Source organism: Tenrec ecaudatus, chromosome 1 (genome assembly GCF_050624435.1).
Source record: "Tenrec ecaudatus isolate mTenEca1 chromosome 1, mTenEca1.hap1, whole genome shotgun sequence".
NCBI classification, from domain to species: Eukaryota; Metazoa; Chordata; class Mammalia; order Afrosoricida; family Tenrecidae; genus Tenrec; species Tenrec ecaudatus.
In genome coordinates this window covers 178,905,409-178,918,702 of record NC_134530.1, presented here as the reverse complement: position 1 = coordinate 178,918,702, position 13,294 = coordinate 178,905,409, and the positions used below count along the sequence as shown (strand labels likewise).

Here is a 13,294-nt window from a genome sequence, read left to right as displayed (position 1 = left end):
GATTTACAGCCTTCAGAAACCCTATGAGGCAGTCCTACTCAGTCCCATAGGGTCACTTTGAGTTGGAATCAATTCTTTCACAGTGAGTTTATGATCCACGCTTACTTTGCCAATGAGTAGGGAGTTGGTTGGAGGTGTTTTTAATCTGGGAAGTCTTAGAGTAGGCAGAAGTCAACAAACTGCTCCCCAGCCAAATCTGCCCCACTTCCTGTTTGTAAATAAGTGTTTTTTGGAACACAGCCACGCCATTCAGCCAAGTGCTGTCCATGGCTGCTTTCCTACTAGGCGTAGTTGTAGTCAAGGCACTGAGCCGATTCAAACTGGTGCTCAGTCATAGCCAACACAGTGAAATCAGAACAAACCCTGATCTATAAAACATGGGTGTAGCAGAACGATAATCATAATAGAAAACAAACAAACTACGGAGCACTCTGATGAGGTGTGGTGAGCCCTTCCAGGACCCTGATGTGTGACACTGGATTATTGGCCGGACTGTAACGAGCAGCACACGTCCAGAGCAGGACGGATGGCTAGCATCTCTGAGAGGGCACCATTGTTGCTGACTCTGCCAATTCAAAGAGTTGGTTGCGCTGCAGCTCGCCCATTGCCTAAGAGGTGATTAATTTTCTAGCAGGGCGCTGGCCCATAATTTTTGTTCACATTCCAGCAGACCCACATTGCACAAATTCAGGTTCTACCCAATTTCCTTTCTTCGGACACAACTGAACCGGGAAGAACTGATTCAAAGTCCTTGCTGTAGCAACACGGTTCACAGAACCAAAAATAATGGCCACCTGGCCCCTTACAGAAAAAGCTTGCCTGCCTTCGTCATCGTGTCACATGATTGGGTGTCTGTGAAGTGGGAGATGCTATCGTTTGTGTTCAATTTGACAGAAAACTTCGTGTAATACACAGCCTGGTCACCATCCATAAGAATGGGGAAGCAGAGAGAGTCCTCACGACCCAGGGAATGAAAGGTCAAGTACTCCCTGAGGATCAAGGGAGCTTCTGAGCCAACAACATTGCTTTTCAACAGATCCACTGTGCCCATCTTTAAATTCTCTTAGTTACAGTTCCCAGGAAATTGGAAGATACTGGGGGATCATGCGAAAAGAAAGGTTTCACTAATCAATAGTACATGAGTTATTTTCCTTTAAATCAAGCACAAACAGGTCCATTTACCTGAAGAGGAAGAAAAGGGGGAACATAAAAAACATGTATTTGTGTGGGTCAGGTAAGGCAAAACTGGTCACAGTGATTACACTGACAGGCTTTCCGGGTAAACCTTGTGCCCTGGTGACACCAGACTAGGAAGCTGTGTTTAGATCTCCCAAGGTATTGTGGGTAAGAACCAGCAGACATTCTCCGCTGCTCCAAGAATGGGTGGGGCTGGGGAGTGGGGAAATAGGGAACCGGAGACACACATTTTTGCTTCCCACATGGCATTTTTGCTTACCTTTCACTCAGCAGCCAGGCCTTAAGCCTCAAAAATATTGCTTCTGATAATATTTTGAAGTTCTAACAGGCTTGGGAAAACAAATAGATTCAGTTACACTGCAAATTAGATTTATGAGATTTATGTTTTAAGTAAAAAAATGTAACTGATCCATTTCAGAGTTCTATAAATATGTAGCTTTTCCTTTTCTTTCCAGAACTTTGATTCCAGTCCTTATTCACATGTGCTTTTGCAAGAAACGACTTTAGTCTCATAGGAAATGAGATAACTCTCACCAAGCCTACTTCTTACATTTGTGGGGTTAGCACAAGAATACAAGCAGAAACCCTACAGGCCATAAATGTAACTCCTCCCCCTTTTCTTTCCCTCCCCCCCAAACATCTATGAGCCCCTGCACATACACACACCTGAGGAGGGGGAAGGCTACACAGACCCTGGAAGTGGTGCCCCTTGGGCAGGATATTCCAGGTTCCTGGGTGAGCACAGGCTAGACCCATGGGGGTACCGGCACCAGGTGAGCACATCCCTTAGACCCTGGGGACTCCTTGCTCTGTGGAGAGGACACAGCCAAAGGAAGCCAGAGGGCGGGACATCTGTAAAACATAGAGAGCTGCTGGCTGCTAAGTCCTCATCTCCTCAAACCAGGAGGCTGGAGCTGAGTCTCCTCCTATTGTCCCTCTTTGGTTCAGATTGGGGTGAAAGAAGAGGCTTTCTGCCCCATAAATATTTCAAAGCCTTGAGAACCCAAAGGGATAGTTCTACCTTGTCTTTTAGGGTCACTATGTGTTAGAATCGACTCAGTGGCAAGGGATTTGGTTGGGTTTTCTGTTTAAATGCCTGGGATCAGCACAGCCCACTGTACAGAAGGAAGAACGCATTTGAACACGGGGATAAGGAGGCGGTCCGCCGTAGAAAGCCCTGGTTCTGGGAGACCTGCCTTAGGTGAACCATATCAATTTTCCCCTTCCAAGATCAGAGTATGCAGGAAGCCTCCCTCTTTGTGACCATGGGAGGCCTCTAGCTAGAGCCAGCCTCTGCCGAGCTAAGAACACAAGGAGCTCTAGTCAGTTGTACAACCCACCCTGCACAGGACCGGGAGCCCCAGGAAGGACTCTGAGAGCCTCTGGTCTCAACCCTTAATAGAGCCCATCTCCTGTCTAGCGTGTAGAAAGCCCTGTCATGCCTGCTTTCGTGCCTACAGATAACAACACCATCTCAGAACTCAGCTCCCTGCATGAGGATGACAGCAATTTCCGCCAGTCTTACCATCAGATGCGAAGCAAGCAGCTCCCTGTTCCTGGAGACTTGGAGAGCAACGCTGACTACTGGTCAGGGGTCATGGGAGGCAGCAGTGGAGCAAGCCGGGGACCCTCGGCCATAGAGTATAACAAGGAGGATCGGGAGAGCTTCAGGCACAGGTGAAGATGGCTGTCAAGGGGCAGCTCTGGGGCTGAGCATGATGGGGAAATGACGGGGCAGATGAGGATGCTTCCCCAGGGCTCAACCAGCTGTGACCTGATAGCCTCTCTCCCGTCCTAGGCTGTCCTGCCCCACCTTCCTATGGGCTATTGAACTCCCTCTTCTCACACGCATTCAGCAAGATAGACTTGTCACATGGTATGTAGGCGCCCAAGACCCTTTGAATGAGGGCTTTACCCCCTCTAAGAACCTTGTTCACAGTTTCCAACATTTATCCAAAACCCACTGCCATCAAGCCCATTTCAGCTCATCTCACTACTGCCGACTCAGAGCGGCTGCTGGTTTCGAACTGTAGATCATCTGACCGCAGCCCAACCTGTAACCTCGGCACCACCAGAGCTTGCCATTCCAACTCATAGCCACCCTCTATACCATTTCGGAGACTGTAGCTCTTTAAAGTAGCAACCAGCCTTGTCTTTTTCCCTCCAAGCAGCTGGTAGGTTTGAACAGGTGACCTCCCCAATTACTGTCCAATGCTTATGCCACTCTGTCATTTTTCATCTTTTATCCGAACGGTAAAATGCCAAACACCTTATACGCTGCATTTAACTGTCATAGCAGCTTGGAAAGGTAGGTGGGCATTGCTGTTGTTATGTTAGCTGCCTTCGGGTGCCCCTGCCTCCCGGCAACCCCATGCACAATGGGGTCAGAGCATTGTGAGCCACGGGGTTTTTATCGACTGTGTTTTCAGAAGCCGATGCCCAGGACTTTCTTCCTGGTCTGTCCTCAGCCCTGAGGAGCATCACACAACATGCAAGCCTCTGCTGATAGACAAGGGATTGCTGCAAAGCACTAACATCTCCATTTTCGCTAGGAAAACTCAAACGTAGAGATGCCAGGGTCACCCAGCTGGCCAGTGTGGAGGGCAGGAAGTGCATGACCGCTTCCCTACTGAATCGCATCCTTACCAGCCAGGGCTTCAGTGGAAGGGCAGTTAGACACCGCCTTTCCCTTGAGTTTTCTGGTTGCAGGGGGCCCTCTCTGGCCTGCTGCCCTCATAGCTAAGTTGGCCCTTGCTCTTGGGGAGGAAAGAGCCTGTGTGTGTCACCAAATATTCCAGGGGGTCTAGGGTCACGGCTGTGTTGCAAGACACGACGTGTGCCGACGGAGGCTGGGTGGAGGGGGTCCTGCGGCTGTCAGCGGGACTTGGCACCATAAAGAGTCACCACAAGTGCGTGTTTCGGCACACTGGCCCCAGTACCCAGTGGGTCCCCTTAGCCCCGGGCCCGCCGTTCCCTACGTGCGCATTAACTGGCCCTCCTTTGCCCGCAGCCAGCAGCGCTCCAAATCCGAGATGTTGTCCCGCAAGAACTTCGCCACTGGGGTGCCAGCCGTGTCCATGGACGAGCTGGCGGCCTTCGCCGACTCCTACGGCCCGCGGCCCCGCAGGCCGGACGGCAACAGCCACGAGGCCCGCGGCGGCGGCGGGAGCCGCTTCGAGCGCGCCGAGGCCCGGGCGCTGGGGGGCTTCTACCAGGACGGCTCCCTGGAGGCGTACTACGGCCGGAAGAGCCGCAGCCGCGAGCCCCTGAGCGACGCCGCCGAGCGCGGCTGGCCGGCCGAGGACGCGCCCCTGCCGCGCCTGGTGAGCCGCACGCCCAGCGCGGCGCCCAAGTACGAGCACGCCTACCGGGGCAGCGTGCGGGAGCGCGCGCCGCGCGCCGACGGCCCGGGCCGCGCGGGCAGCCTGGAGACGCCCGCCAAGCGGGGCGCGCCGCGCAGCCCGCGCAGCGCCTCCTACTACGCCTGGTCGCCGCCCGGCACCTACAAGGCGGCGCGGGGCGACGAGGACGACGACGACGCGCCCGACGACGCGCTGCCGCCCTACAGCGAGCTCGAGCTGAGCCGGGGCCCGTCCTACCGCAGCCGCGACCTGCCCTTCCACAGCCACTCGGAGAAGAGGAGGAAAAAGGAGCCCGCCAAGAAAACTGTGAGGCCGTGTCTGGCGCTCCTCCTCCAAGTGGGCTGAGCTGGGAAGCACCAGGCAGGGGCGCCGCCCGCCCGCCCGGGCTCTAGGGGCCCCGGCTGGGCTGGGCTGGGGAGGGGAGGGGCAAGGGCAGGAGAGCAGAGTGGGGGGTGGTGAGGGGTGCCTGATGGGGTCAGGGCCTGCACGTCGTGCTTTGGGAGAATTTGGCAATGGGTGTCTTAGGTTTTGTGTTAGAGCTGATGAGCCCCGGCCGCATGGTCTTTATGACCTTCAAGGTCAGCTGTTCGAAACCACCAGCCCCTCCAAGGAGCAAAGACGAGGCTTTGTACTCCCATGAAGAGGGACAGCCGCGGAAACCGACAGGGGCAGTGCCACCCTGTCCTGTAGAGGCGCTCGGAGTCAGCCATGAGTTGTTGAGTTTTACATCTAGGCCTAGGTGAACTAAGGAAACAGGGGGCCCTGGAGGATTGAGAAGTGGACCGAAAGGAGATGGTAGATATGTGGATAACGGTCTAAAGACCAGCTCCCAGAAGCATGTATCACTCTGGCTTCCGGGACTCTAGGTACTCCCACTACCGAAGGGCTTCCCAGGTCAGCGGCAACTTTCCTATGCATGTTCTATGTGCATTACCCCACGAGATGAGTGTGTCACGTGCGTCCAGTTCCCAAAAGAGCCCTCCACGCAGAGGTCATGAGCCAGTGCTACCTCTGAAGGACTACTCAGTAATTGTCTCCGTTGGCACTTTCACTGAGTGTGAACGGTGACTGTGCCCTAATTGTGTGAAGGAAACCTTGATCCCTGCTCATTTCATTGTTTGGTAAACTGCCTTTTAGAAACATGTCCACTCCATCCCTCTGCCCCCCAATGTGAGCTCTGGAGGCCAGAGAAGTGTCACAGATGTCCACTGCAAGTCGCCAAGGTGTCTCTGGGCCCTGTGCTCCAGGGGGCACTTTGCCTTCTCCTCAGCTACCCAGCCTCTCCCGCTTCTCTGTGTTTGGTTTTGCCTTTGCCTTTCTGTGACTGCACGGTAGACATCCTTCTCGGTGTACCGTGAGGCCAGGGGACCGTGAACGGAAAAGAGTTGCCATCGAAGATAAGCAGCCAGATGGACTGACACGGTGGCTGCACCCGTGGGCTCAAACATCAGCACAGTTGTGAGGGGGTCACAGGACCGAGCCGTGTTGTCCATAAGGTTGCCACGAGTGTAAATCGACTGAGCTGCGCTTAACAACAACATCAAAATTAACCCCTCCAAAACAATGAAGGGCGTTTTGTTATTGCTGATGTAGAAAATTGTGATGGCAGAGGTGTTTGAGCAGGGAAGGACCTGCCATCCACACTTGTTGCCTGTGGAACTGCGGTGGTGTCATGGTCCCTCCTGTGACCATGGAACTACTAAGTTGAGTCGGGTTTATGTTAGCTTCGGCGCCAATCGAGGCATACTGACCCGTAATCCAAGGCTGTCTGAAACTCCCTCCAGGTCGGGGTGTGCGAGGCTCTGAACAGGTTACGGAGGCCGCTCTCTTTAATCCAGTCTGTGGTTTAATGTTGGCCTCTTTCTGCTCTTCCTCAGAATGACTTTCCAACCAGGATGTCCCTTGTGGTCTGATGCTTGTTTTCAAGACATCTCTATGGATGACTCGAAACCAGAAGGAGACTACAAGGACAAGCCACAAATCCAAGAGCCAGCAGGCCCAGCTCCGACTCTGGCCACCACCGGAAGATTTGCTGATCATCTGCTTCGGCAAGGGATGGGAGGCAGCCTTGAAGGAGGGCTGATTCCAAATCTCAGTGTCCATCAATCTCGCCTGGGAAACTTACCGAGAAAACCCACCACGTGTGAGAATATTCCCACAGACAGGGTTTCTCACCCACAGGGTTTATCCTGCCCAATCTCTGTCCTTAGCTGAACCAGAACTCCTTTTTCTGTTCCAAAGCGGAGTTAGCTGTGGATTGCTAATTTGCACGGGTTCACCTACCCTGCGCTTTACCGCACCTCCTGTGCTGTGCGTAGAGCAGAACCTATGACAACCATGACAAGACGACCTCCGGCTGGTAACGGAACATAGCTCTGAGGGAAAACACCCCTTGTGTCCCCATCACTTCCCAGGCAATGGCTGTCGTTACACTAAAATCAGAAGGCTTTTGTTGAGCTCAGTGACAGGGACCTGCTGGACAGTCACAGAAATGGCTGGCTCTGCTGTTCTCTGAGTGACGATTCTTGGGTGGCTGGGACCAAACAAAAGAGAGTCGCCCCTTTTGAAAAGCCATCAGAGTGGTGTTTACCTTCCCATTCTGACACCCTAAGCTGCTTTTCCTATTTTTGTTGTACGTGTCGACATCGGAGTGGTGGCTGTTAAGGGCTCTCCTCTTCCTTGTCCCCCTCCTGGACTTCCCACGGTTGGTGCCACCCTCCGTCCACCCTCTGGTTAGCATGTCATCCGGTGCCTTTTGATCAATTCTTGAAGTATACGCACAAGAGAGAAGAGGGAGAAGGGGAAAAAAGAGAAGAAAGCAGTCTCACAGGATAGAGAAGAATGAGAGAGAATTCAAGAGAAAAATAGCATATGGTCTCATGATATTTGAACGTGAGCCATTTCTCCCACAATCCTACTCAGTTTTCTCTGTCTGTGCTCCGTTGCTGTGTTTCTGCACATCCACACCTTCCACTCCAGGCCACCAGAGATGTGGCGCTTCCATCTCTTGGCCTGACCAGGTTGCCGCATTAGATGCTTCGGGGACGTGAAAGACACTGCTTTCTCAGGAAGGAGCATTCTCCACCCCTACCCTTGCCTACATAATAGATTTTGCCTAAATCCCAAAGCTAGACCTCTCTGGGCTTTGTCATTTGTATAGATTATGAAAATAGCCACAAACTCTTCAAGAACTTCTCAAGAGGTGGAGTGTGGCTGATTCTGGGGTTGGCCGTGGGACTTGATTAGGTCAAAGGAACAACAACAAACGCGACAGAAGCCGAGACTTGAAGAGGCCTGGCCTTACTCCTCTCAGGAGCACTGCATCCAGCACCGAGTGAACAAGGCTGGCCTGTTCTGCTGCACCAAACTCGTAACCCATCACAGGACCCCCAGGGGTGCAGGAAGTTCCACATTGGGCTGCTCACTGCAGGGTTACTGGTTCAACCTCACCAGCCACTCTATAGGAGAGAGATGAGGCTCCCCCCCCCCTGTAAAGATTTACAGCCTCACAAACCCTAGAGAGCAATTCTACCTTGCCCTATAGGGTCACAATGAGTCAAAACAGACTTGATAGCATCGAATTTTTTTTTGTTTGATTTGGTTTGGTTGGTAGCCTATCAATTCCTGCCTGATTGCAGTGAGCTCAGCCAAGACAGAAGAACTGCCTAGCTGAGCCCAGCCCAGTTAATTGATTCCTATTCGAGGCATAAGACGTTGGTGCACTCAGATGTTCATTTTCCTTCTAGAACACAGCTTTCCCCTCTTGTCTCCATATTCAGCCCTGAATGCTTGACTCTGGTCAGTCCTGCGTATCTCACAACCTCCACTTTCTGTGACAGACTTCGTTAAGATGGACATGTGGTCGAGGTAGCACTACAAACATGATGACTAGAAGACCGCGATGCTGGATCTTGCTATCTCATTCTCCCCGCAGTGGCCCGTTCCCTACCCGTGGATCCATGGCAAAGCTGTGGCCTACACTTACCCTCTTCAGAACCCCCTGCCTGGGCACAGGCCCTCTTTACAGAGGTCTAGTGCATTAGTATCTCGTGTACTTCATGGCATCTCGAAAAAGGTCCTCGTGGTGCAATACAGAAGAGGCTGGGTGAGGATCACAGGGATGAGTTGGCCTCAGTGCTGGGAGAGTGGCCTGTCAAAGGACCTGGCTGTGGCTTTGACCTGTTCCAGAAGATCCAGGACAGCTAAGTCCAGCGCTGGTACTCCCAAAGGCTGGAAGACACAAGCCATAACACTGGTGCTGAGTTCTGGATTTGCTGGGCTCTGGCCTCAGAAAGCCTAAGTGTTACCTGTTTGCTTGGGCCATAATTCTGATGGAAAAGATGGTAAAAACACCATTCCTTAGTCACCAGCTTTGGGTTTTCACTTGCTCAGGCAACTGGGGAGTACTGCGGTAGCGATTATCTCTTTAAATTAAGCACTGTGTCAGGCTTCTCACCACCAAAGAGCCCGTAACACCAGCTGCAGAGACCAAAAATACTGCTGTTACTAGCAGGGGGCCAAGTATGATTTGAGGGAGGGTTGAGAGGAGCCACGGGGAAGAGTTATAGTTGTTGGAAACCTGCAATTCCAGAGATGACAAAACTGCAGACAATTAAAAAATACAAAGATGATAGGTGACTGGAATAAGCCAGGAGTCAGGACCAGGTTGTCCTCTGTAGGGCTGTGTCGGTCACGCAGACAGCCAGGCTTCCCCTGGGGGAGAGAACAGCCATTTCTGGGTAGGTAGAAGGCCAGGTAGAAAAGTAAAGGCAAAGATGGCCACCATCGGTACCCCTGCCTTCTCTGCACATCTATCTGCTTCGCCCTTAAGAGATGGGGGTCTTGCTTAGGAGATACCCACAGCCGCTTCCTGTCCAGGTTTTCGTGGGGTACAAAAAAAGTCCTATCTGTGACATGGTCCCTGCCCACTGACATCCTACGGTTTAATGGGGGAAACAAGACATGCTCAAAGAATTAGGAAATTTTATACCCATAGGATGAAATAGTGCTATGGATCTAGAGGCTGAAGACTTTGTTTTTTTTCTTTCTTTTAAATGGGAATACTTTGATATCTTAAGTGCTGTGTGTCCATTCATCACCATGATTTGAAAAAGGCAACATTAGAAACTAAACTTCAGAGAGGTGAATTAGGACATGGAAAGGTGAGAGGCAGAGGCCCGAGGGCCGGTGCAGAGCTGCGGGGGGTGGGGTGGGGGATGAGTCAAAGCTGAGTCAGAGTAGCTGGAGGGAGGCTGGATGTGGAGGCGGGAGGTGGCCCCTGGTAAATGTGCTGCTGCTTTAGGCGGAGAGCAGACTCACTGGGAAGCTGAGTCCCCGGGCCATGGAGACAGTGATGTGTGTCAACTGGTCCACCCAAGCACGCTCACTGGGCGCGCTGAACCCGAGACTGGGGGCTCAAGTCTGTGGCTTTGAGTGTTGCTGCCCACTTTCACCGATGAACCTCCCTCTGTGCCTGGTACCAGACTGCATGTGGGCCAGGAAGGCACTGCCACTCAAGCCAGAGTCACTGGGCTGAACATACCTGGCCACACCTGTAAATATTTCTAAATCGTCTACAGCAACTTCCAATAAGCATTCGGGTTCCACCTTAGGCAGCCAGCCTTCCAGAGAGGCTGAAGTAGCAGATATTCGTGTCATCCATTATGTTAATAGGTGGAAAACCACCCTGCCATTCTCCAAGCCACAGCTTACGTAGGTCCTGAGACCCCCCAGGCCACAGAACTTTGCTGCTGGGTCAGTTGTTTGCAATGATTGCCTAAACGTAAAGAATTACTTAATGCTGCTGTGCAAAATGCACCCTTGGCCCTGCCTTGGCCTGGGGCCAAGCTTTGTACCCTTAGCGTGCATTTCAAAGGCTGCCCGCGAGATCTGTCTGGGAAATGTGCAGCAATGGGCTCAAACGGAACAATTCCGGCACGGTGCAGGGCCGGCAGTGTTCAGTTCATTGTGCACCGGGCGCTGTTAGTCACACCAACTCCGAGGCACGTAGCGAGAGCAGTCCCAACCAGCTGACGCCGAGGCCTCGCTCCGCTTTGCAATGCTTTGCTTCAGATGTTTTGGTAGGTGGGTGTCGGTCGCTTGGGACCCACAGTGGGGCAGTGCCCCACCCCTAACCCACTCTGGCTGTGACACTGGCTCACGAGGGTCCAGTGGTCGGAAAACTAAGGAAAGAGGACATTCCCCAGGAGCTTGTTCTAGATGTTTGCATTCCCACCTTAGGGGTCTATTCTGACAATCAGATTGGAAAACGAGCTACAGGTAACTTCTTATTCCCTTGATGCCATTGTGAGCAGAAGTTAGGTCATGACTAGAAGGGAAAGCCGTGAGGGGAGTCGCAGAAGTAAGTGGCTATACACATTCATTCTCAGCCACGCTAATCACCATCTAGATCTACCGCAAGACCCAAAGTGAGACAGACAAGACGATAAAATGTGTGATGAAACAGCCAGATCTGCTCCATCTACTCTTGCAAAGCCACATTGGAATGCTCCCCAAATCTTGCAGAAGTTTGACATTGGTTTCTAGATGTTGAAATCCAAACTCACTGTAACAGTTAAAATGCCGAAAGAAAGAAATAAGCCTAGTGTTTTTCCTCCACATGAGGAAGCTGATCCACGAAACCCAAAGAAAGGGGCTTTGACATCAGAGTGGAGCGAGGGCACTGTGGAGCTGCGTTCAACAGCAGAGGACGCTGCTGCTTGCATGGTGTTTGCTGTCTGCGACTGTTTGCGGGTCTCTTTCACACGCACTTCTCATCTTAGCCTCCCAGCAACCCCTGTGATCACAGGGTGGATGCTGTCGTCTCATGATACAGAATGAGGACCTGAGGTTGAAAAGGTGAAGTGCTTTGTCTATACACCCACTCCTCACTCACCGACATGGGTAGGTTCCAAAGACGGGAGTGATACAAAAAAGGTCTGGGAAAAGGGAGGATGATCACATCAGATCACAAATGGAGGATGCCCGCGACATCACCTAACTGGCACATTTCCTCATTATATGAAACTGAAATCATTGCCCTGCTAAGCCGACACAGGCATCCCAGCCGGTACTATCCTCACCTGGCACTTGGCATTCATTCGTGCCAGACATACATTGTTAATGTGCAGAACCGTTGGATAGGTTTCTTTTTCCTGTTGTAATGTGAACTGGCAGATAATGAGACCGACGGTAAGTGAGGAACGGATGTAGTCAGACCTTCACTGTGTCTGCCTAGGGTTCTTTCCAATTCTACAGTGTTAGTGGGACTGGCATCTGGTTCCTTCTCTTCGGAGCTGATGAAAACAGTCTTGGACTTGATGCTCCCATCTCATCAGTGTGACGAGGCTGTGAAGACAAATGCGACGGCTACTCCATCCAGCCAAGCGCCGTTCTTCAACTATGAAGAGACCGGCAGCGTTTTCGGGCATGTCCTTTCATGGGCTGCGTGTGATGGGGCAAGACGTGGGGAGCTGCTTCTGTGAAGATGGCGGCCTTGGACACCCCTGGAGCGCTTCTGCTCTGACCCGCAGGCTCCCTGGGGAATCAACTCCATGGCCCTCGGAGCAACAGTGCCAAGGGGAAAGTTTGGGGGAGAAAAATGTTTCCATTTCATACCAGTTTTTTTCTCAGCCAAATCACAAATGTATCCGGTGAGCACCAAGGAGGGGGTAAGTAGGGGGGCAGGCAGCTATATGGAAGGGAAATATCGGACATCATTACTGCATTTGGGGAAATTAAGTAAAACGAAGAAGGGCCAGCTACAGGCAGAGGCAAGGAAGATGAGGAGATCATTCAAGAGTTTAGATAAAAGTCTCGTTACCTTTTGTTGGTGGTTGGACGCGAGATTCACTCGATCTGACCCATTCCGTCTGGAAATGCTTAAAGGGCGCACGATGTTTCTCTTACGTTGGCTTAATAGAAAAGCCACTTTATAGCAAAGGTTTTAGACATTACCCCTTGAGAATTTTCCTTGTGGGAAAAATAAATGACTAGAAACAATGGGACAAAAGGGTCACGTGTCTGCGTCATGGGAGTCACCTGCCCACTTGTTTCTGTGCCTTGTCTGTGGCATCAACACTGACATTTTGTGTCACTGTTGGACCTTGTGTGTGTGTGTGTCAGATAAATAAAGTGAGTTTGACTAATATTTTAAAATCTAAATAAAACATTTTCACCTATTTTGGTTATCAAGAACTCATAATTGAAACAACTACATGGTTAATCATGACCTGATCGTAAACGACCTCAGCAAGAAATAGAATGCAATATTCAGATGACTGTAAGCACCATGATAAAAACCTGCCACGGAGGCCGTTCTGGCTCAGAGCAACCCTTTGGGACAGAGTAGACCGGTGTCCCTGGGGGTGTCTGTGGCTCTATATCCTTGAGGGGAGAAAGCTCCCGAGGAGCTGCTGGTGGGTTCGAATCACTGACCTTGTGGCAGTCTCAGCCCGGCGCAGAACCCTCCTGGCCAGTAGTGTGGTAGAGGGGAGTAGACTGATTACATGGGAGGCAGAGACAGAGAACACAATGCACGTTCTCACAGGTTTTAATAAGCCAGCTGAGATCAGTGTAGCTGTCATTCTCACGCGTCTCCACATTCCAGGGGAGCGGAGGGGGAGGAAAGATGGGTGGATGATGCGGATATCTAGCTCCTTTTCAAGACGGGCGCAAGCATTTGCCTGCTAGAAGTTTCACTTGGAGAAGCCAGGCAGGAAGCTATTCATGGGAGG

The 13,294-nt window shown here is 51.8% G+C and overlaps 1 protein-coding gene across 2 annotated transcripts in view; it reads left to right on the top strand.

Moving 5' to 3' along the window:
- Window positions 1-12,691, top strand: part of ILDR2 (immunoglobulin like domain containing receptor 2) — a 91,004-nt gene extending 78,313 nt beyond the window's left edge. For both annotated transcript variants that reach the window (XM_075564407.1, XM_075564415.1), the window contains 3 exons: window positions 2,658-2,874; window positions 4,208-4,865; window positions 6,437-12,691. In XM_075564407.1, coding sequence (XP_075420522.1) covers window positions 2,658-2,874; window positions 4,208-4,865; window positions 6,437-6,472 — 911 coding nt within the window. In that variant the 3' untranslated portion in view covers window positions 6,473-12,691. The remainder of the gene's footprint in view (window positions 1-2,657; window positions 2,875-4,207; window positions 4,866-6,436) is intronic.
- Window positions 12,692-13,294: the final 603 nt, after the last annotated feature.